Genomic DNA, 25240 nt, shown 5'->3' on the forward strand with positions numbered 1-25240 from the left:
AATTTAGCAGAGCACTAAGAATGTGCACATGTATGCCTGTATTTATTTAAAGTATGGTTACCATTATTATGTTATTTCCTCCTTAGAAGTTTTTAGGCCTCTGCATTTTCTGTCATTACAATGCATGCTCATTTTGGAAATCCATCTGAGCTTACTAAATTTAGGAATTTGTATAAAATAGAAGACTTCAGTTTACCTGAGTCAGAAACTTTCTTTATATCTGCAATCTGTAGATCTTCTGACATATTACTAACAGAGTCCTCTTCACCTGTGTCTCCAGGCATCTCTGCATAAATAATGCTATGTTAACCAGGGCACCGCATTTGTGTACTACATAACAGCTGTGCTGTGTCAAATCAAATGAGCCATCCAACCTAGGATCCTCCTTATGCCAGCAGTCAGTAGTAGATGCGTAAGTAAAGAGTCTGCAAACAGCTACTGAAGAGTGAAATTTCCCCCAAAACACTTTCATAATTTTTGGGCAGAGAAAAACTCATCTTTGTGTTACATTTTTCTTCATTGACTTCATTCATTAACCTACTGGCTTCTAGACTTACACTTGGCCACCATAATACCCACTGTGTAGGATTCTTACTGTGTAACAATCACTTTAAAGTTTAATTTTGTTATTAAACAACAGGCCTGTTCCTGGCTGTACATAAAGAAATAAACAATAACTCCTATGCAGTGCAGGTTGGGGACTATAAGAGAAAGACAAATTAAAATGTTAATTTTTAACTAATGTCTATAAGTACAGACTTCTTTTGCTCAGTGTCTTCATTTTTCTAGTAACAGTCTGACCATCTCTCAGATCCATTTTTTATCTAGGCTAGGAACAGTCCCTTCAGATATGACTTCGATTGGAATGGTCTCTCCGTATCTTTGTCTTACCCTACATCTCCCTCTTATCTTTCTCTTTTTGTTTTCCAGTTCTATTAAAAAAAAAAAAAGTCTGGGGCAATCACACCACAATATTCATTAAACTACTGGACAAAACAATAAATTTTCGTTCTGGGTTCCCCACCCACCCCACCCAGCAAACTGGTTAATCTAGCTGCTTAGCTGCTTGGTTTCTTTGGTTCTTTTAAGGTCTCGGTAATGCTGAAAAAAACAAAACCTGTAAATGATATATGGGTAGCTGAAGTACTTACCTACGCAGTCCTTCTCTGATTTTGCTTCTGTCCATTCTGGAGGCCTCCCACTTTCCTCATTATCTGATTTACTTTCTTGTTCCATGGTGCTGTGCCCCAGAATAGCATCCAGTTCATTAAAAAACTTCATACTTTTACTTGTACTCCCTGAGCCTTGGGCATTTTTTACACTCCTGTATTCATGTTTCAGATTTTTATATTTTGTCCTGCACTGCTTCCAGTCCCTGACAATCCCGAACTTCCGAAGTCTGGCAGCAACATGTTCAAATATTCTTTTATTTCTCACTGTCCCCTCCAGTTGTTGCTGGATATTTTTGTCTGACCATATGTGTATCAGAGCTCTGACTTCATCAACAGTCCAGTGTTTTCCTCCTTCGTTTGCTACTGTTGGAATAAAAGCCGGAGTTTTAGAAGCCTCTACTGCTGACGGTGGATTACCTGCATCGTGTGGGGAAGGGGAGAGAGACAGACACGGGTTTCCTGCATTAGGTAGGTGGGGTGGGGAAAGGAAAGGACAGAGAGAATGAGAATGAAGCATGTTGGTTCCTAACAAGTTTTCTCTCCAAAGATGGAGCAGAGGTGACATTAAAATCAAGGTATTGGTTATTAATTTGCCAACTTTCTGTTGTATTTCTGCTGTATTATTAGCACAATAACAAGTTGGCCACTAGCATAAAGACTTAACTTTCTGCATTCATCTCATGCTTCTGGTTTTGCACACATGCAGAACATCAAACTGTAAGGAGCTGAAGAATCTGATTCTTAACTCTGAACAAAGCACCCCTTTTGGGGGGAGCAGAGGCTTCTGCCTTGAGTTACACAAGAACATTTGTGTGATACTGAGGCCAGCTCTCCTGAACCTCTCCCTTTCTCAGTATGGACCACTATAAACATTAAGGTTTCAATGATCAAAAGGTTGTGTTTTTTTTTGTTGTTGTTGCTGTTTGTTTGTTTTTGAATAAAAATTAAAAATTGAGTTATCTTACTCCGCAGTAAGATTATTTTTTTTTTTACTTTTTCCAGTCTCCAACCTTTTTTTTTTAATATTAAGAGATAAGAGGAGATGCCATGCAATTACTGAAACCACTGAAACACAATCTCTTGCAGTTTTTAAAAAATTATTTATAATTAAGAATTTGCTTAAGGACTTAATTTTGATTATCAAATTAGTTTGCAAAGTTGTTTCTCACGTATTTTCCAAATCTTTACAAAAAAAAAACAAAACAATAAAAAAAAAAAAACTCTTTTAAAACCAGCCCCAGTGCTTAATCAAAGAGAACAAACAGGAAAGTGCACAGTAACTGGCTCTGTTTTCTGCAGCTATGCCGAAGTGATAAAAGCCGTTGCAAGTGTCTTATTCTAAAAGGGCAAGCCAAGCTATGGGGGTGGGTACTTTATAGTCACTGGGCTTTGTTTGACGGCAAAAATATCTGACCTTTGCTTGCACATACAGCTGCAGTAGAGCATGCTTGTGTATAATAACCTGTCTGGGGACAAACTTGTCCTAGATACAGGAATTCTTTGCTCATCTCATTCTAGTGGTAAAAACTGTGCTGAGATACCAATATTTTTCCTGTTGGTCCTGTGTTAATTGGAACTCTCCAGCAGTCAGCCGACTGACGTGTTGTTGAGAAGGGTAATTTTCAGGTGACATATCAATTATGCTTTCTTCACTTCTTCCTGAGGGATAGTGCTTGTTTACAGGTGAATGCAACCATAGGAATCACCATGGTTGACAACTGCCAGCATCAGATAAGCTTGATGTAGTCTGTGCTCAGTAGTACTGGGAGCATTTCAACTATCTGTGTTTCCACATGGGTTCGTTCTTCACTGCCGGAGAGCACCAAGGAGACGGGGGAGAAAAACCCCAGAAGAAGAATAAAAGGTGCTTCCTCCACTGGCTCTGCATTTCTCAGTCAAAGCCATACAGTAGTATGTGTAGTCTGAGAGGGAAACAGTTTCTGTATTTCTTGTGTAAGTCATTAATAAATTCATTTAATACTGAGCTCACTCACTTTCAGTTGTGAACATCAGTTTGGATTGCTCATTCATTCTTCTATATACAGAGCAGGTAGAGCAGAGTGGATAATGGTTGCTAGGTTTGTTCCTCCTTCCCTTTAAAAATCTTGTGAATCAAAATATTTTACCCATAAGCACAGCTTTAAGACAGGGTGGTTATAGTCACTGTACGATTTTATGTCTCAACTGTATATTAGCTCAAGTTTGTTTAAAATGACTGACAAAATCATTAAGACAGGGTACCAGAATTTTCTGATCCAAAAGATGTCTTTATGCCATATTTGACATTTTCCTAAGTTTCTTCAACATGAAAAAAGCGAGCGATCTGCTAAAATGAAACCAAAATACTAAGCAATATAGGTATGAAGGGCTCAATATTTTTTTCAGTGCTGTTTGAAATAGTACCTGAAATCTAAAAACTAAGAGAAGCGCTAGAGAAGACTTCTCTGTATCAATACATACTTGAGAGCCCATGCAATTTAAGTTATTTTGCTGGCTTTGTAGAAAGCAGCTTTCCCAGAATTAAAGTGTTTTAGCAGGTCAAACAAATCTGTTTGGCAGTGTGTTTCAAGAGCACTGATGAATAACACAGACAATTCCTGTAAACTTTGATTCAGATACAGTAGGAAAAGTTTTGTTTTTATATATATGTATGCAGTTGCGTGTAAATTTCTTGTCTCTTCCTTAATTTCTTGTTAGGCTGGACAAAAGGAATGTAGTTTGCACTCTAAAACCTGTAAGTTTAGCTGGGGCTTTATTTTCTCTCTGAATATCGCACCTTGGAGTTTATTCTCTAGTGAAAGTTGTGACTGGATTGGGGGACTGGGATGTACGCTGGGGCATAGAGAGTGTGGCAGAAATGGGAGGAGCAAAACTGCTAGAGTAGGGCAGTTTCCAGATGAGTTGTTGTAGCCTTGGTTGGGCTGAAGCTTGGCTCACCACCCCTGGGTTGGAGAGAGCACACATTTGCTGTGAAGCCCATTGCAAATTGGGATTACTCAGTGGGAGAGGTCTGACCCTGGCATCTCTCTCCTGGCTCAGGCCATTCACTCATGCTGCCTTAAGCAGAAATTTACATGAGTTGGAGAGAAATTACAAGTTGAGTTGTGTATCACACGCTACCATTTGGCACTGAACAAAATGAATGTGGTTAATTTGATTATACTATAGCAAGAGATGCGTTTCGAGTGTGAACAGTGGTCAAGCAGGAGGCACATCGTGTGTGGTGGACAGTATCTAGTGAAGCACGGGACTGCTGAGCACTAAAACTGGGAATGAAATGGTGCACAAGTGTGGCTGTTTTATAGCTATGCTGATGAGAAATGGAACAATGTCGCATTCAAGCTATCAGAAAGTACTTTGACAGCAATGCTGCTTTTTAGTTTGTCGTCTCTGCACCATCATACTATACCTAGTTGAACTGGTCTGACACGTGACATAAAAAGTAGTGGATCTCCTGGAGCATCCTCATCGTCTTCTAAAGAAACTGATATTTCACCTGGGAAGGAAAGAGTTGTCAGATAAAAACAGGTATGGACAAAATTAGCTTATATTTGTTTTAGTGGAAATGTCCATACACAATGAGATTATTAACTTGGCATTTTCCACACTCAATTTAAAGAGCCAGGAGTTATGGGAGGCAAATTAAATTATTTTACGTCTTAAATGTGAAGCTTGTCAGAAATATTCTTTATTTTAAAATTCTTGTAGAAACTGACCAGATTCTAGTGACTTGTCTGCTTCTCTGATTCTCAGCATTTAGAGTGGATAGCACATGTATAGTTGGAAAGTAGAGAATGTAAAGCAATAGATGGTAAAAAAGAGCAGACTTTGCACATAGATTCAGATAAACACAAACCCATTTATATAACCAATTTCCAGGAAGAGTATTTAAAGAGTAGGAAGAAAATAAGAACGTTCTACAAAGGGCTCTGGAAATCTCTGAGATTCATTAGCGGCACAGAGAAAGCAGGAAACCACTTTGGCTGGAGATCAAACGTACTTGTAGCCGACTGGATTCAATCTAGCGTTTTTACAGTATTGGATTCCTTACAGTTCTTTAAACAGCAGCGTTATAGCAATTGCTGTGTAAGTTTGGAGAGCAGCATACGCAAGTCAGGTTATGAATCAGCTTAATGTTCACAGAGCACTTTTAAATTGCGCTGTGTTCAACACATCTTGATGACAGGAGCTATGCAATGCTGATTTCATCAGCATGCTGAGTGAGCTGCTGCCGTGTGCAGCCCGGTGGGTGACGGGGAGCGAAGCTACCTGTTCAGCAGTACCGCACGCCCTCGTACCATGGGGCCGTAATGAGGCACGGTCATAGAGGTGGAATGGGGCGTCCCTGACACTGCTCAAATCGAGAACTGTGTCTACAGTCATTTGAAAACACCATCCTAAATCCTTCCGACTTTCAGGTAGACTCAGCAAAATGAGTCATATTCACCTTGGTCTGATCTCACGCTGCTCCCAGCTGGCCGCCTTGTTTCATGGCAGAAGCTGCCACCCCCTGTGATGGGTGGGCAGAGGGCAAGGTGTGCTCCTGCCTCCATCGCTAGTGCCAGGGCTCAGCTCTGGCTGCCTGAGAGCTGCCCAGCAAACTACAGAGAGGGGAGAGAAATTCTTTGTTGGGATGCTGCTGAGTGGGGCATCTGTGGACATGGGGATGAGAAAGCTTTCTTTACACTCTGCTGTTTGAAAAGAAACCATTTAATGTCATAAGTAAATAAGAACAGTTAACACAAAGTGTTATATTTGAAAGAAATAATACTTGATGGAAGAAAAAAGTATTTGTTAAGCAAAAACATTCATATGCATGTATTATGTATCCTTATCAAAAAACCCACGTACATAAAATATTTGTAAATGACGAGTTTAATGTTGAAAACCAGACACGGAAAACTATGTATGACTTCCATTTTCAAGTCATCATTTACAAAGGATCTTTTTGCATTTCTAGTAGCTCCGTAAATTTAGAACCTAGAATAATAATTTCACTGCTGGTGCAACTTCTGTTCTGACTTGATAATTTTTCTATAGATGCTGTTGTAAAGCGAAGGGCAGTATTAACTATGTTAATATTTCAACATAAAGCAAGAAATACAAGAGATCGTAAATCACCGAAATTACTAGGTGAGCTTTGCTTTTGTAAATCAAGTGCTCCATTTGTTAATACTTGTTCTAACTTGAAACAATCCAAACTGGTTAACAAAATGAAAAGGTCTTTTTAATCATTACTTAAGTTATAGCAATGTCTTTGCCCTGAAACAGTGTATTTTGGGAAGACAACATGAACATCACTGGCCTGCACTGCTGTATGTGCTTTGTGGAAAGCGTCATCTTTCCATGAATGAGCTGGGATTTGGGGTGTTTTGCTAGTGAGTTTGGCCTCAGACACCTTTCTCTTAAATTTGATTGTGATTTTAATTATTACTTTCTTCAATTACACTTCCAACAGAAAACTGCTTTTACAAGATAGCAAAAACACCTCAGGGAAATGCTATAGAAATACCACTCAGTCCCATAAAAGTAGTCTCTTTTTTTCCTCCTCCTCCTTCCTCCGCTTCCCCCAGCAGTCTCCCAGTCTGAGAGAATCAAAGAAATCAAACACCAAAACTTGATTTCTAGCTTTACATGAAGGATGAGTATGAGAATTTAGACTGAGGCTAAGTACAATGGTTAAAAATAAAGTATTTTCTTTGGGAGCATGCACTGTCCTGCACCATGCATTTTAAAGAATGAATTAGTACAGCTACTCTGTTCTCCAAATAAAATAAGAAACGCATACTGAACATTGTTATTTGGCACAGGTTTTAATTTGCTGATAGCCTTTTGTTCTTCTTGCACTTCCTATCCAAGGCAGAAGCCTAAGTAAGCATCCTTGGTTCCTCCAGCACTGCCAAAATAAGGCTTCTCAGCCCCTTTTGAAAGAGGGGAGGGAACATACCTCCCTCCTCTCCTGTGCTTGAACAGGAGAAACTCAGGAGGACATCTGCAAGGACACAGATGTACTTTGGTATTTTTTGCCTTACAGAGGGTACCCGCAGTCCCTCCCATTCCTCCCCAAGGCAGCAGAGGAGCTGTGAGGCTCATTGCTGGGTAAGCACATGGGCTGTGCCAAGTCCCATTTCAACCTGTGCGAGTGCTACCCTCAGATTTGCCCCCACGAAAAGGCTTCTGACCATCACAGAGCCACAAATGCCACTTCTGCCTCACAACTGCCCTTCAACATACTGAGCTTGGCAGCTCCTCCTTTCAGACACCACAACTCTGACTGTGATGGGAAAGGACTGGGCCCCCAAGCAGCATCACTTGCTTGACTTTGTGTCCTTAAATGAAGTTGATGTTCTCAGGGGTATGCTCTCTGTCCTTTCATACAGGTGTACATACGGGGTATGACCCCTCAGGAAAGGATAGCTAAAGCATGCTATGTGCTTAATTTTTTTTGATCTGTGGACAGAAGTAATTGATCCTTAAACATACTCTGGTGTTCGTGTAGTTACTACTCCACACAGCTGCAGGATGCTTTATACCTTAGGATGTTGCCATTCTGGCTGAATTACAGTTGTGGGAAGCTTTGCATTTAAATTCTTAGTGTTATTACAGTTAGTTGCATTTAATTTGTGTTCATCCATAAAATAATTTGCCTTTTTTTTTTCCCTAAAGCAAGTAACAGAAATGCTTGGACACTTAAGAGGGTATTTAAACATATTGCCTTTAAAACCAGATTGTGCCAATGCTTGAAAATGAGCTGTGTCTCACCCAGGGGGCAAAGATGTTTGTTTGTGTTTTGTTTTATTCCAGTTTGGGATTCACAACTGCTATTAACCTTTTCTGGTTTAAACTTCCTAGAGGCCTAAAGCAGGTGAGAATTAGGATTAACAATTGGTACAAACTGTATCAAAATACAGAGGATAATCTAAATCCAGATCCTGAGCAGAAGGACCCTCACTATCTTAGCTTCACATAGTCCTCAGGAGCTAACAGTTTGTATTAGCCAAAGATTTGGCTCTCAGTTCTGCATGTTTAAAAATAAAAATGGAATGTAGGAGCAATATATAGTGCAGAGAACACGTTAAAATAGTCTGAAATTGCTGCTTCATTTTAAGTGACTTGTGAAAGATTAGAGGCTTTCTGCTAACGATGACAAATTAAGGTCAAGCTTTTACCTAAGGTAAAGAATGGCAAGAGAAATGTTGATTCCTTTTTCTTAGACCTGTACCACAACAGAATAGAGTGAGCCTTTGAAGAGTACAAGGGCAAGCTCAATGTCCAGCACCTTTAGCAGTCTCCTCTGATACTAATTCTGTGTTGTTTTTCTTAAGAAAAGATTCACAGTCTTAGGTAACATAAACAGTTACATACTGTGGGCACAAATGGAGCTAAGCTTTTTATTTCTCTTTTTCGCCATATTATTTTGATACTCGGAACTATTATTGGGGCTTGTGCTTTGGTGACATTTAGAATGCGATGAGGAGATTTGAGTGCTGTCAAATAGCAGATTGACCCTATTGAAATGTTAAGCACAGCTTAAATGCATATGAGCGAGGGCTGAATAAAACAAGAGATGCAATTAATTCGGTAAGAAACTCTTTAGAATAAAAGCAGTGGGATTTACTTGTTTTGCCTCTGAATATTCTGATAAACACAAGCATTTTTACTTTCCCCACTATATTGCAATTTTTCATGAGAAGTTATTAAACATCCTGTGTTTCTCAAAAAAATAAGTTAATTGCTTACAAAATAATTTAATTTACCTTTAGTTGTCCTCTCTGTAAATGAAATTTCAGATATAGGTAGGGGTAAAAATCAAGAATTTTAGTTCTACCACAGAAAACAGTTCATGACATTTTCCACATTAGCTTTCATTTCTCTTTAAGTTTATGTCTGAGCTGGAGCTCCACTGAACCCGACTCCAAAGTATTGCGAATAAATGTCAAAGGGAAAAAGAAAACCCAAACCAGCCAGTTTTCCTTAATTTAGGGCTTGAACTCGGTGCAGGAGCCTTAACACCAGCGAGTATTTGCCGAGGCTTTAATGTTAGGATGATTTGGTGAGAATTAGGCTGTATTTACAGGCTTCAACACTGGTGGGTGCTAACATTTTTCTGCCCTGCGCCAGGAGCGCATTCAGTCAGTCGCTGCTCGCAGCGCTGCCGGGGCTGGGCAGCCTCAGCCACAAACTTGGGCTTTGGCTCTGTTTGCCCTGGCTGGTTCGTGCGTTTGTTTGGTTTGAAGCAAAGAGAGGAAATAGCAAGAGTTTGTTATTTTTTATTTTTTTTTTTTACCTTGGGTGCTGTCTGTGGTGGGGCTGGCGTTCAGACGCGCCTCGGTCGCGGAGCACCTGCCGTTCTCTTCGGCGCCTAACTGCAGGACAGGTTCATATCGCAATATGGCATCCAGGTCGTGGAAAAACTTCATGGTTTTAGTGGCATCCCCGGAGTTGTGGGCGTATTTAACCGTTCTGTATTCATACTTGAGGTTTTTGTACTTTGCCCGGCACTGCTTCCAATCCCTGCAAACTCCCAACTCCTGCAGCCTTTTGGCAATGTAGATGAAAATCCCTTTATTCCTCAGCGTGCCGCGGAGCTGCTTCCTGATGCTTTTCTCGGACCAGACGCTTAGCAAGGCTTTAACCTCCTCCTCAGTCCAGTGCTTCCCCACTCCACACTCCATGTTGAAAGTGACCTGGAAATGATTCACTATTTCTAGCCAAGATCTGGTTCCCTAGGCAACCAGGCGCCTGGTTGTCAGCGCCGCACTCCGCCGCGCCGCCCCGAGCCGCTGCGGGCCCCGAGCACGGGCGGCCCCAAGGCCTGCGGGCGGCCGGAGCCCTGCGGAGCCCACCCGAGTCCTGGGCGGCCATCTCGCCTCAGGAGCCCGCGGGTCTCCCCGGCCTCACGCGAGAAACCGTGGCGGCATCGCCACTGTGGCGAAAAACACGGGTGTTTCTGGCGTCCTCTGAGAAGGAGCAGCACCTGTGTGGAAAACTGGGCTGGGGACGGGCTTGTGTGGGTGTCCTGCGTGGGCACCGCCGCAGCTCCTCATGAGGCTGCAGTGCGGGTGGGTGGCAGCAGCGTGGGCATGACTCGAGCCTTCCTGCCAGGGGGGTGTTTTAAAGCCGGGGGCCACCTACGCGCGTTGTTAATGCTTATTAATTACTGAGCGATGATTTAATAAAACGCTCGCCTGTGGAGGATTCGCCAAAGTGTCGAAATTGCATAAGCTTTTTGCGCTTCCCTTCCGCTTGTGCTTACTTTTTGCCATTAGCGCTACAAGGAAGATGTAAGCTGCCTACTTGCAAAGGCCTTTCACTCAGGATGCCTGCTTCTCTCACCGTTTCCTTGTGGAGGTGTTTAAAGGGACAGCATCGATACTGAAATGGGAATCGTCTGCAATACTGAATTGAAAGTCACTGGATGAAGCAAATCAGTTAGTTTTAACACCAGTCTTTGTGTTTATAGACGGGGCAATCTTCCTGAGTTAAAATTAACGTGTTTAGGAATGTCCTCGTTATGGCGAAACAACCAGGGTATGTGTAGGGATCAGTAACTGCAACCTCCTTTATTTGGAAAGGATCCCTTCTTATACATCAGCCCTACAAGCGGAGCTTTCCCAGCAGCTATTCATCGGTTAACAACTTTGCCCAGCAACAGCAAACATTTAGCAACTCCCATGTCTTCAGGGTTGGAGAACAAGCAGTTGGAGACAGCAAGGCGTCTCCTGAATCACCCTGCTTTGTTCTTTCTAACTTCTTCGCATTCCTCAGGGCCTCATCGTCACCAGCCCGATGTTATCGCCAGCCACGGGGCTTGTCGACCCCCATGACGATCCTCCCACAAGCTAGCTGTGCAAATGCCTGCTTGATTGCTTTAGTGCGAGAGTTCAAAAGCTTTCACACAGGTGATCAGTGACAGAGACAATGCATTCCCTTAAGCAAAAGCAGCAGTTTTACGACAAAGCGCCCCAAACCCCGACAGAAATGCAGTAATGCTGGAGAGCCTACTGCTGGAGCCCGGAGTACCAGCACTGCAAAGTGGCTTTGCAGATTAAGCATCTGCTGTTATTTTATGCCCACACTGAAATCGGACTGCAGTAAGAGGCTGAGCCAGTGCTTATTAATGGAAAGATTCCCACTGAATTCAGTGGGCTTAGGCACAAACCTTATGTGACTGTTTCCAAATAAAGCGTATCACGGGCAAGAAACCAGTTTTGATTACAAGCATGTGAAATGAAACAATAAATAAACATACATTAAAATTTCATCTTGTGAAGAATGGGAAAACCCACCAATCTATAGTATGGTACAGCGTTTCATTCTAAGCATTTCATGTTTAATTGTATTCTGTCCATAGGGGCCAGGAGAGTGCTGGAATTGTGACAAGTGATGGAGAGTCATCCCAGGCATTCAAAGTGCACAAGGTAAAATGTAAATGCTTTGTAGATGCCCAACTGAGATGCACAGTTTGTTTCAGTGAGGAAACTGAATAGCTAAAAAGAGGGGAAGCATCATGTTTTGATTATTTATTTTTTTTCTTTGTCAGAGTGCTAATATCTAATTCTGTTATTTGTGCAATTTCTGACTTAAGTGCACGTTTAAAACAGATATGCCAACATTATCCCTGCTGGTTGTATACATGCACACAGCAGCAGACACACAGGTCCAGATCAGGCTATTGTTTTCCTATAAAAGTAATTACCAAAGTCAACCTGCAGCTAAAGTGTTAACTCCAGAGATTTGGAAGAGTTCATCACAGCTTGAGAAAGAAAAAAGGAAAATAGTTACAGGTTCTGCACAAGCAAGTGGATGACATTGTTAGCTTAGTGAGAATCAAGGAAGTGAAAGCTACTGTACCCATAGGTGAAAATGAACAAAATAAATGATTGAATGGAGACCTGAGAAAGTCACCCAGTCTTTCTCAAGCTGAGAGAATCCCCAGGGATGTAAAACAAACAAACAAAAAAACATAAAATGGCCACAGCCTCTGAAGTATTATGCCTGGAGAATCCCTGCATTTTCTGAGACTGGTTTTGCTCATTCTGTTTTGAATAGTGATCAGGAGAAAATGATCATCAGCCTATTAAACACTGAAAGAGCAGCATATAGGAAATAAAACTATTTCAGCAGACAAAACCACAGGGCAGTTCTTGAGGCCAGTGCACTCTCTAACCACAGTCTGAAAGCAATTTGTTTTCATGTTCACGGGTCTCTGAGGAAGATTAATTAAAGCTGTTCAAATCAGTGTAAGAGTAAGAACCATTTTGTTGCAGCAGCATGTGTATAAATGTGTGACTGCTGAATGCCTCGTGCACAGTCTTGTCTCTTGAGCGTCAAGTTTGTCGCCTCTTCTGGAATTTCCCCCCCTCCTATCCGTTACTTGCAGCCTGATCCTCCCCCCTACACACTTTTAAATGCCAGTTTTCTGAACTACTGCACCGTGTTGTCTGTTTTTCATTCCTGCTCCTGCTTGGGTTTCAGCTTTCCTTAAGGTTTACAGAAATTGCAACTTCCTTTTAAAATGAGCTTTAAAAGATAAATCCTGTAGTAAAAGATATTTCTCAGAATGAACTTGTAGCAGCCAATACAATAAGCAGTAGAGTTTCCATGTTAGTGAGCTGACATACTTGGCTGTCATCTAAGAATTTAATTGACTATCATTGTATCAGCTTTGATATTTTAAGAGTTGCAAAGCGTGTGATGGTTTCTCATATCCTTGAAATACCTTTCTCAGCTACATCACTTTTAAAAACCATAATAACCACAGTGCAATAAAGAGCCTGTGGAGTACAATAGATGTGATGTGTAGTCCTAGAAGTAATGCCAATGTAACAAGCATTTGGGTCTGTTACACCATTGGAAATAAGTTTACAAGTCTGACTTGTAAACTAGATCATAAAAAAAAAAAAAAATAGTAAACAGTTAAGATGCTACTGTGTCCTCCAACCCCCAGCTGACTATTCTTAGCAGAGACAACAGAATGGAAAAGGTGCCTGCCACTCACTGCATTGATTTACAACCCAGTGCGTTACTGCAAACTCACCTTTGTCAACAGCTTAAGCCAATGCACGTATTAGAGTACGAACTGTACTGTCTATGGCACGGTTATGTGCTCCTTTCTGATTGTTACCAGCCTTTGACAACAGATTTATAGCCCTTGACAAAGGCTATTAATCCATTGTTTTAAACTCTCCCAGAAGACTCATCCAGATTTGTCTGTTGGAGCCTTTCAGCTAGACTTGTGCAAGAAAACATTAGTGTCATAGCTGCACTGGCTCAGGATGTGGAAAAACTTAAATCTCTTGTATAGATGTAGTGATGTCAATAGTAGAAAGGCTTTGTCTTACTTTTGCATGCTTGAATATGCAGAAAAATCTATATTGAAGTAGCTATATTATCATGTTCTGGTATGTACCAGGCTTCATGTAATACAGATGTCAGATCGTCTTCACTGGGAACTCTTTATACTGGTGCAATTCACGTTCACTGTCCCACACCAGCACAATCTAAATCAGCAAAATATTTCAAGCTGCATTTTAAAGATTATGTATTTGTGTCAGCAATTCTGTTTTAAAATAGCATTGCTTGTTTAAGCTATAGCAATGCTTCAAATAGCCACATCCATTGACATTGGACCTGTGAAATGCCAGATCTGTCAGGATAAAACTGGCCAAAGTAAAAAAAGAACGTGACTGTATTTCTGTACATGATACAGACTCTAGGCAAGCTTCATGTCATCTGTGAGACAACAGATGATACTTGATCTGGCACAAAGTTTGCTGAACCATTCAAGTAAACTTATACCAGTTTGGCTGTTTGAGGCAATAACTTTTTAACAATGCAGTTAATATCCTAAAACCACATGCAAACACAGCCTTTCGGTATTCTGACTCTATACCAGTTGCAGAAGAAAATACCCTAAAGCTTGGCTTTCTTTAAGCTGCTTTGACTGAGCTCTGAAAATATATTTCCTTCCTTTCTGTCTCATCCCACTGTCTTGTTGTACCCACAGCATAGGCTATGAACCATTCATGACTTTCCAGTCTCTCCTGTATATCTGTGCAGATTCTAGGAGTGTTGTTACCATGTGTGATTTCATGTATATCACAATTACTATGCATGATAGGGAAACTGAGGCTTAGAAGGATGTAAATACTTTCCACAGGCAGCCGAAAAAGCAGGGGTTGTAGGAGGGTTTGGAATCCAGTCTTGATTTCCTTTCTGTGTGCAGGTTGGTTTTTTTTTTTTCAGACTGTTCTTGCTGCTAAGTTGTGTTTGTTGCCAAAAGCAGCTCCTGATGGCTCACTAAAAAGCCTTGACGCATTTCTGCTTTAGACAGAAGGCAACCTGGATGTATGAAAAGTTTGTTTCAAGTAAACAGAAAAAAAAACTCTCAAAAAAAGCTTTATTCCTAATATTGGCAGCTCTAGAAAAAAGCTTTATTCCTAATATTGGCAGGAATGACTGCAATCTGATAAATGTTGTCATAGACTCAGTATAAAAGTAAATCAAATATACTGCTAACTTGTGAATAGTATTCCCTAAGTAGAATTTCCTTCTTGCAACTTTTTTTTTCTTCTTTTCTACAACAGTTCAGTAGTGTTTTTCAGAAAATGTATTTTTAGTTAGGGAATAGATCGTTCTGTGAAAACCCTCAGCACAACAATGTGTAATGCTTTGTTTAAAAACAGCAGTAATGGGATCTGACACAGCACTATGATACCTACTCAGCTTCTTTCTTTCCTGTGGCTTTCAGGTTACTTCCCCTTCTTGCAGGGTTTTAGTGCAGTACCAAAAAGAAACACAAGATGCAATGAGCCAGTTGCCAGAAAAACAAAACAGAACAATTTTCTTTTCTTTTTCTCCCAAAGGGAATGGGTCTTATAAATCACGTGTTCAATGCAGACAGCCTGAAGAAGCTGTATGTGTCAAACCTTGGTATTGGGCACACCAGGTACTCTACCTCCGGGATCTCTGAGCTGCAGAACTGCCAGCCTTTTGTTGTAGAAACTCTTCATGGCAAGATCGCTGTGGCACACAACGGTGAGCTAACAAATGCCGTGCGACTGAGGAGGAAGGTCAGTATCTCCCCTGGGAAGCTCCAGCATCATTTATGTCTGAGTATGAGGCAGCAATGAGCAAAAACTTTGCTATGACATGTACTTAATACCAAACTGCTTGGTGTAGTGAAGGAGCACCATAATCAAAATAGATAATTTTGGGGGAAAAAACTCCTGGAGAGAGGAGGCATTTGTAACCGTCACAGGGGAAAACTCACCAGTCCTCTGGACTGATGGTCACATTGCTGTTTGACAAGTGAGAAAACTATCTCAGCCATAACAGGGGATCTTGGCTTGAAGCTCTCCTCATTTGTTATGGCTGACAGAAGCAGAAAATCATATGCTTAGAGTTAGGAGAGGCATAATAATAAGGTGAAGTAATTGTAATATGAAATGTTCTGGTTTGGAATATTGTCTTTATTTGTATTTCTGGCTTGCAAAATTCATCATGAGCACTGTCAGGACATAAACACATAAGGAGATCATCAAACACCAGATTTTGTAGTGTGTTTGGCTGCAAGGGTATGTGTTAAAGAACCTGTTTAAAATCTAGCAGATGTTTCATTGTGAAATCTGTTCTATCGTAAGTTCCATCCAAAAGCTAGAAGACATACTTTTGCTTTGCAGCAAGGCAAACATATGACATGCCTAAAGTAATTTACCCCATCTTTAATCAGATTAACAAGCGTACTTAATGGATGAGAGAAAAAAACAGTGGGGAGGAAATGTAGACGGAAAGGGGAGAATCTAGGTTACTTGAGATTTAGAATGACTTCTAAAGATAAAATCTAGTAACTGTAGTGCATGCAGCACTGAATGGCTTGTTAATAGTTGGCTGAATACACTGCAGATTCTCATCTTCCTTAGAAGCATAAATATACCAGGATAGAACAATTTGACTGACCTGGTCTAGCAAACCCTAGGAAAAAATGTGGGATTTCAGCTTTTTAATTCCACTCCGCTTTCCTTCACACCTCTTTTATTTTTGCTTTGTGCCCTGACTACCCTTCTGTCTTGATGTCTCTCTTCTCTTTCTGTATCTTCTATAGGTAATTTCATATTTTCCCCCATGCATATTTTACCTCTCTTCCCAGAGCAAGCAGAACAAGTTGATTAAATGGCCCAAACATGACTTTATGTCCTGAATACTTTTGGCTGCACATGAAGTGAAAGAATGAGATAGAAAGGGAGAAATGCAGTTCCAGACATAGATGATTGTACCAGTTCTTTTTAAATATTGAAAGTTGACTTTATGATGATCTAATCGTCTAAAGCACTGATATGTTTGAAAACATTTGTTCACTGTACAAAGGTATTGTTAAACTAAAATCCAAGCAGTGTTATGTGAGATCTTTTTTTTAGTACTGGTAACACTTTTGTTTTGTGTCTTAAAAGCTTATGCGGCATGGTGTAGGACTGTCGACCAGTTCTGACAGTGAATTGATCACCCAGCTGCTGGCTTTCACACCTCCTCTAGAAAATGATGACACTGCCGATTGGGTAGCAAGGTGAGGAGGACAGGGTTCAGAATCAAGAACAGCAATCTGTTCTCAGCATGGCGTACAACACTTGAGTATGTTCACTTATGTCTCCTTGCAGAATAAAAAATTTAATGAATGAAACTCCAACTTCTTATTCGTTGCTAATTATGCATAAAGACATAATTTATGCAGTACGTGATCCGTATGGAAATCGTCCACTCTGCATTGGTCGCCTTATTCCAGTGGGGGACATGAATGGAAAAGGTAAACCATACATATATATTCATACACACATATATATATACACATTTAAATATATGCATAGTTTGTTCATTAAGTCATCAATATAAATAATTACAGCTGCATTTACTGAGGTGGAAGTAGGAATATTGGATGCAAAAGTCAGTTTTTAAAATTCAAAACAAAAGTGGTGTAAGGAAAAGATAATTTGTAGGAAGTTGGCAAATGTCTTTTCTGCTCCCAGCAAAAGTGAATCCGTGTTGCCTGCTGACAGTGTCAGAATTAGGCAGGCCAACTGTAATAGAATATTTGTGAAAGTCTAACTAAACTCTTACCATCTCAATGGGAAAGCAAGGATAAACAAAATCATAGCTGGGGTTGGAAGGCACCTTGGAGGTGACCTGCTCCAGCCTGCCTGCTCATGCAGAGCCAACTGGAGCTACTTGCCCAGGACTATATCCAGCCCAGAAACAAATTTGTTTTCCTCCTTTCTGCTGTGATAAGATGGTGAAAAAGTGTCAAATTACTGGCAATGTATTTCTAACTTCCAAGCACTCCTAGTCACACTTAGTTTGGTAATGGAACACTATAAAATCAATTGATGGGAAAAAGTCCTTGGAGCTCTTGTTTAGCCTGCAAATCAATATGTTCCCTGAAGTGAGATTAAAATCTGTTCATTTGTTTGAAAATAAAATAATTCAAAGGCAAACAAGTAAATGCTTTCATAGCTTCAGAAAACCTGGTAAATTAAAACAAAAGAAAAATTATCAAGATTATTATCAAACACCAATACCCTGTTTTGTGGTTTAATTTGTCCTGTACTTTTTTTTTTTAATTATTTGTCTGTACTCTTCTTTTTGGAGTTCAATTCAGTATCCATTGTAGTCAAATGATCTATCCGTTGATGCATTTAACATAGGAAAAGAAAGGAATTTCTTGTCCAAATAAACGTAATTATGTATATCTAAAGCAATTGACCTAGAATTGGGCAAGTCTGAAATACTGCAGAAATAACATCTGAACTGTCTCTCTTTGTGAACCATGGATATGATGCTGTTACTTCCTATTCTGCCTAGAACAAGTCTATGATGCTTTCATTTTCTTAAATAATATTAAAGAAACTTTTTGGAATGCTAAACCTTATTGTTAGAACTCACAACAATTTGCAGTTGTGCACTTGGCAAGCCAGGTACTGCATTAAGATATGCAATGTGTGTAGTGGTAATGGTAGCAAGAATTGTGGAATCTAACTATAACTGAAATCTTTTATTTCAGGAAAGGATAACAGTGAAACAGAAGGATGGGTAGTCTCCTCTGAATCCTGTAGCTTTTTATCTATTGGTGCAGAGTAAGTGCTCCAATTCTCACTTTATCTGAAAGCTCTCCTCAGGCAGCAATTCAACATTAAACCTCAAACTGCCAAATATTATAAAGGTGAAAGACATGAAGGATTAGGTTGTTGAGCTGTTTGGAGGTTTTTTGCCAATTGTCTTTTGTCAGGTTATTTTCTTGATTGGATTAATGTAAAGGAAGCTAAGTAATTATGTGTTCAGAAAGTAATGGTAAAGACAACTTCAAGGATGCTTCTTACTTGTTGCATTAAATCTAATTATCTGTATACTTCTTAATTTTAGCCTAGTTAATAGCAGAATTCTTGTATTATAAAATAATCTTTCAGCTACAGAAAAGGCTGCACTGGTAGCTCACAGGTTGCACTCACCTGAGATGCAGCATATGCTGCCTGACAGGCCTCATTTTAGAAAAGTGACAGGCACTTGAAATTATTTCCATGTGTGGAAACTCATGTTAGAGCCAACACAAGAGTGGACATTCACATTACCTCCCTAGCCAAGACACTCTGAAAAGAAAGGTAGGATACTCACTGGGAGATGTCAAACAAGTCTTAGGAAGTTTGGAAAAGAAGACAGTTGTGAAATAAACATAAGTAAAGGAAGAATGATTATGAGGAAGTATATTTAATTTCCTAATCAAACATTAAAAAGTGTGTTTGGGTTCAACACTAATACATACATTTGGATCCTCTAAATAAAAAGCTTTGAAAAACTGCATTAAGACCACAAGCACTGAATAAAAAGAGATGTAGAGCAAAACCAGGAAACAGTGTGACTCATGCTTTACTAGTCTTATTCCATTCTGTGATGTTTTATTGTAGGCATGTTATTCTGTGTTCTTTGCACTAGCCTACATCTCACATATGGGAATAATACCATAATGCTGTTGTACTAGTTAGAATATTAATTTACTGTTGTCTGATATTTATTCAGGCTGTTTTGTCTTAGCATGTTGGTCTTAAACAGTCTAGATCAAATCCTAAGATAGAAGCAAAATACCGTATTAGCATGTTCAAAACCAATTTTTCTGTCAATAGAGTTTATATTTTAAAACTACCATTGAGGTTCAGGACATTTCTAAATGCTGTATTTCTCTTTCAAGGTACTACCGTGAAGTCCTTCCTGGAGAGATTGTTAAAATATCCAGGTATGATGTCCAAACACTGGATGTGGTACCACGACCTGAAGGAGATCCATCAGCGTTCTGCATCTTTGAATATGTTTATTTTGCAAGACCAGACAGTATCTTTGAAGGTAAGAAGATGTAACATACAAAGCCACTGCCTCCCAAATAATGGGAGATTGCATTTTCAAGGACAATTGATTCTACAAAGCGTCAGGGATCATAGCAGGGTGACACTGAACATGAATTTCCAGAGCAGGGCTGGGACTGGGTAGGCTTGCACAGTTCTTGAGGACATAAAACTCTTCTGTTCCTGTCTGTGTATACAGGTTCAGTCAGGCCTGCCTGTATAGCCTTATGGAAAGGATGAAAAGAGCCACAAACATGGCTAAGGTAGAGGAAATAACCCTTAAAGTCGAGAGCATTAAGGAAGGAACTGTATTAGTTCTTGGAAAACCTTTTAAAAATCAGACCTGTGAAATAAAATCTGCAGAACAACTTCATCTTAGTGTTTTCTTTGCAAGAAAGGATTATTTCAGGAAGATGCTTTTCATATAACTGAAATCTATGCTTTATCCAAGTACTTGAGGCTGTCAGTCTAATGCCTTTATTACTACTTCAGTAGAAGCCCCTGAAAATTGCCGTAGTGACAAGATACTAGCAAAGATGCTCATACCTAGCACTGTCCTCACTTCTCTCATATTCCCTAGTAATGTCCTCTGTAATCTTTACCTTGCCCTCATCTCACAATGCCTTCAGTTCCCTCTCCTGGTCCCAGACTTTTAGGACCTTAAAAGCTCCTGAGGCCTCTTCTGGGAGTGTTGCCATGGGGGTCGAGGAGCCCCATGGTTGGTGATAGCATCGGGCTGGTGATGATGAAGCCACGAGGAATGTAAACAAGTTAGAAGGAACAAAGAAGGTTATTCAGGAGACGCCTTGCTGTCTCCAACTGCTTGTTCTCCATCTCTTAAAAACATGGAAGTTTCTAAATGTTTGCTGTTGCTGAGCAAAGTTGTTGACTGATGAATAGCTAGTGGGAAAGTACTGCTGTAGAGCTAATGGTATGAGGGAGCCTGTCCTCAATAAAGGAGGCTGAAGTTATTGATCCTTACACATACCCTGGTGTCCGTGTGGTCATTACACCACAAATGGCACCCAAACAGGGACCTGAAGAACAGGGACCAGAAGGACAGGGACCGGCTAACAGAACAGGAACGGAACTAGGTAACAGAACAGGGACAAAAACAAAAAATCAATTAACAGGGATAGGCTACCAGAACAGGAACAGGCTAGCAGAACAGGAACAGGGACACTAATCGCCTCACAAAGATAGGTTCAGCTGAACCCAGCAAGCTGAAAGGAAACGCACCTGAGCTGAGAGGAAGGTCAAGCTGAAAGAAGCATCGAGCTGAGAGAAAAATACCCACATACACAATCACCTCACAGCTGGTCCAAGATGGGTGTCAGCACAATGGGTCCGTCTGTCTGTCTCAACTTCTGCCTCAACATGATCACAGCAGTCTCCTCAGAGCTTTAGCTTCCAGCTCAACCAAAAAACGAAGTATGGGAGGGTCCTGCTGGCATATGCAGCACCCACAAACTGGGGCTCCAGGAGCTGGAGGGGCAGCCGGAGCTCCCCACTGGGCAGCACTCAGTGCCTGCCTCTCCCAGGGATGTGGTTACAAAGTTTGTTAAAGATAGGATTAGTATGGCTGATAGTTTTTCTCTGTGTCTTAATTTGTGCTAATCGTGCTCCCTTTGTTAATAAAAAAGGGGGAGATGTGGGAGTATTGCCACAGGGGTCGACAAGCTCCTTGGCTGGTGATAACATCGAACTCCTGACTATGAAGTCCTGAGGGATGTAAACAACTTAGGAGGAACAAAGAAGGGTGATTCAGGAGACGCCTTGCTGTCTCAAACTGCCTGTTCTCCAGCCGTTAAGATTGCTGAAGCTATTGATCCCTAAACATACCCTGGCGTCCATGTGGTCATTACACCACAGCCTCTCCCCGCCTTCCTGAATGTGGGGTGAAGTTCACCGACTGGCTCAAAGTTGTAACAGTACAGGCAGACAGCATGATTGCACAAACTTTGCTTAAGAAAACGGCTAAAAATAGGATATGCACACTGTGAACATCGCAGGAATAATTTTCTTTTTCTTTCCTCCTGTAACATCCACAGGTCTTTTAGTTACCTGACAAGGGCAAAATAGATTTTAACTCTATGTAGTGGTATGAATGTGAATGTTAGAATAGAATATGACATTATGGGAAGAACTAAAAAACTACCTCATGTGAATGACTGCTTCGTATTTCTGGAGCTTTTCTCACTGACTTCTATGCCCGCAACTTGCCACAGAAATGTATACAGCAAACAAAAGTAATCTGAATTATGAATACTAGGAAAAACTGTTCTTGCTGTTCTTAGGTCAAATGGTGTATTCAGTCAGGAGGAGATGCGGTCAGCAACTTGCTATTGAAGCACCTGTGGAAGCAGACCTGGTCAGCACTGTTCCAGAGTCTGCAACCCCAGCAGCTCTGGGCTATGCTCAAAAGGTTTGTGTTTGCATTTTTTTCAAGCACATTTACACATATCTCTTTTTGTAATGGAGTATTTCAGTATGGGCCACTGGAGTTTGGTACTGATAAAGCTTTGTATCTACTGAGTCATGTGCACTTGTTTTTTTGTCATTCCACTATATTAAGGTATTCCAAAGTGTTTTGGTTACTGTGAAGTCCTTATTAAATCCAAAGGTTGCTTTAAAATACAGTAACTGAGAATAACCAGTTTTATAGATAATCATTCTTTTTAACTGTCTCCTCTTTATAGTGTGGACTACCATACGTTGAAGTACTCTGTAAAAATCGGTATGTAGGAAGAACGTTTATCCAGCCAAATATGAGGTTACGGCAGCTTGGTGTTGCAAAGAAGTTTGGTGTTCTGTCTGACAATTTTAAAGGCAAGAGAGTTGTTATCATTGACGATTCGATTGTGAGGGGCAATACCATTTCACCCATCATAAAACTACTACGGGAATCAGGAGCTAAAGAGGTAAGTTTGTTTTTAGTCAGTAAAAAAAAAAAAACACTGACTGTTTTTAGTCAGTACAGTACAGATGTAAATACAAGATTGATGGGAGGGTCTCGTATTTTTTAACTGAAATAGACTGTGCAAGTCTGTTAGTGGAGCAAAAATATTCTGTGTGATGTTTGATTTTGTAAATTGAAACATCTGCATCAAGGATTGAATGCCACAGAAAAGCAAAATCTTATCCTAATATTAGGAAATATTGTAACAATACAATCTAAAATGGTCTTTATCTCTCTTCCTGCATTGGCATCTAAAAAAAAAAAAGTTATTTTAACTCTTCCATGACTTCAGTCTAGTGCTGTGTTCCTTCATAATTATTTTGTAGAAATTGGACTTATATTTAGTTATGATCTGCTGACCTTCACTTCATAGAACTGTTTTGAAACTTTATTTTTATTCAGGTACACATCCGTGTGGCTTCACCTCCCATAAGATTTCCTTGTTACATGGGAATAAACATTCCAACAAAAGAAGAACTGATTGCCAACAGACCTGAGTTTCACGATCTTGCAAACTATATAGGTAAAGGTTTTTTTGTTTGTTTGTTTTCTTTGTTTTGAGAGTTTTCACTTGTAGGCATTTATTGACTGAATCAAAATAAAGTACAACACATAAAGGGGAGAGTGGCAAAACTGGACAAAAAAATCGTAACAGTTGGCACGTTAAATCTGCATTGTATGTTCCCTACGGATCAAACCAAGTTAGTTGTGTATTTTTTAACACAGTTAGTATGTTATATTTCTTTGAACAATATAAAGCATTAGAATAATTTCATAAGTTACAAATAACGTATAACACAGCCTTCCGATATGTATTGCTCCTGCTGGGAAAATTTACAACACAGAGCTACTGTAGGGAAAATATCAGAAAGAAAATAAATGGTGAAAATCTGTTGCATAATGAAAAACTAATGTAGTTTCACTTCTATGACATTCATAAAAATTTGTTCTGAATTTGTAAATGCCCACTGGTGTTTTTACAAATTTAAATTTATGTAAATAATTTTAACTGCATTACATGATACTTTACTTTGAAAGTAATCATTCGAAACTAATCAAAGAATGTTAATTAAATACATTCTCAAATCTCTAGAATGAGTCATGTTTACAGGAGAACAAAGAAACAACAGCTTATATTCTTGTGATGTGGTAAATAATGTGCCTTCATGGGGATATCAGTAATAGAAATCATGTGAAGGTCTGCGAGTGAGAAGATCTGCTCTATAGCTTCTTGTGCTGCAAAATATTTTTAAAATGTTTTAAGAATATACCTGTGGCTGGAAACTTTAAACTAAGAGTTCTTGTGTAAATACTTTGTCTAATCTTGCAATGAGTTCTTTTCCACAAAATTATTGTCATGAAGGCATGTTGAAATACTTCAAGTTTGTAGTATCTCATATTTAAGAAGTATTCATTCACAAAACAGTGAGTGTAACTGGTAAGGTAATGATCTGAGTAGGCTGTCATCTATCTTTCCTACTGCTATATGAGTTGCATGCTGTTTTTTTGTTTTGTTTTTTGTTTTTTTTTTTTTTTAACATGATGCTCTTCTGCTCCTCCAAGTTCCAAGAAGAGTATATAAGTCCTAGGTGTTTAGATTGGGAAGCATGAGCCACACGACCACCATAGGGAGTTCAGAGGGTCTTAAGACACGCTCTGTATTCTGTTTGAATTTTTGCAGTATGTTTGGCTAACAGACCCCAACTCAGCACCTTCTGTCTACATTTCAATGAATCTGCTCCCTGTGCAAATAATTTGAGAGGGGAAGGCTTGTTACGATCTTAGAATTTTTCATAACCATTTTCTAGGTGAGGTTATGCACCTTGCATCGTAATCCATACAACAATGCGACTGCATTTCCTAGGAGCATCACATTTGGTACATTATCGCAGCTTTTAACAGACAAATTCTTTATTTCCTCTAGGGGCAGACAGTGTTGTCTACCTTTCTGTGGAAGGGCTGGTATCATCTGTGCAAGAAAGCATCAGAGCAAGACAAGAGAATGAGAACAGCCTTAAAACCCAGAAATCACGTGTTGGAAAGATTGGTCATTGCACTGCATGTCTCACTGGAGAATATCCCGTAGAGCTAGAATGGTGAATTTTTAGTGGATGCACTTGGGTTCATCATTGCTGAATGTACTTTTTGCAAAGATGCCTTCTTGCTAATAGCCTTCTTACATTTAGGTAATATGTAAAGCTTATTATAGTTGACTGATTACTGTTAGTAAAATACATCTTTATTGGTAAAGACTTAAAGAAAGTCTGTGCTGAAGAAAACTATGTAAGCAGATTGAAATACAAAATCATATAGTTTTGATGTACGGTCGTGCCTTCTATTTTCTCATAAAATATTGTAAAAACCAAAGTGTTTATAATTATGTAACAAGGCCAGAGCTTTTTGTTTCAGTCTCACCTCAAATGTGAGATATCCCTGTCAGACTTGTTCACAAAGTACAAATTATCAGACATGTGGTGTAATTTCAAATTAATCTAAATCTTTAAGCAAAAAGGATGTGAAGCTTGCTTTCCTGTTTTGGAAAAAAATACCAGATTCTGAAAAGTCTTCTTGTTTCCTCAGCAGTTCTTGCTTAGATTTCTTAAAAATAGAAGTACCTGACTTTTGCATATATAACTAAATGACTATTATTAATCAAGCCCTTTGTAACTAAGTTTCCAGATTTTATAAATGTAAGGTCTAGCACATGATTTGAAAAAATGAATACT

The 25240-nt window shown here is 39.7% G+C and overlaps 2 protein-coding genes across 2 annotated transcripts in view; one reads left to right on the forward strand and one right to left on the reverse strand.

Annotated features, from left to right (window-relative positions):
* The window catches only part of PAICS (phosphoribosylaminoimidazole carboxylase and phosphoribosylaminoimidazolesuccinocarboxamide synthase), a 38913-nt gene extending 29051 nt beyond the window's left edge, over positions 1-9862 (reverse strand). The window contains exons 1-4 of the mRNA XM_082759573.1: positions 9460-9862; positions 4582-4668; positions 1152-1631; positions 197-286 (exon numbers count right to left, since the gene is read on the reverse strand). Coding sequence (XP_082615699.1) covers positions 197-286; positions 1152-1631; positions 4582-4668; positions 9460-9847 — 1045 coding nt within the window. The 5' untranslated portion in view covers positions 9848-9862. The remainder of the gene's footprint in view (positions 1-196; positions 287-1151; positions 1632-4581; positions 4669-9459) is intronic.
* Positions 9863-10686: 824 nt separating this feature from the next.
* PPAT (phosphoribosyl pyrophosphate amidotransferase) lies at positions 10687-24614 on the forward strand (the record flags this gene model as incomplete). The annotated part of the gene is made up of 11 exons (XM_082759574.1): positions 10687-10703; positions 11527-11593; positions 15041-15247; positions 16625-16737; positions 16829-16974; positions 18226-18298; positions 19405-19556; positions 21853-21980; positions 22255-22476; positions 22917-23037; positions 24439-24614. 11 exons carry the CDS (start codon positions 10687-10689, stop codon positions 24612-24614), a joined length of 1422 nt encoding a protein of 473 aa, XP_082615700.1.
* Between the last annotated feature and the right edge of the window lie 626 nt (positions 24615-25240).

Source organism: Aythya marila (genome assembly GCF_965140915.1).
Source record: "Aythya marila genome assembly, chromosome: 4".
Taxonomy (NCBI): Eukaryota; Metazoa; Chordata; class Aves; order Anseriformes; family Anatidae; genus Aythya; species Aythya marila.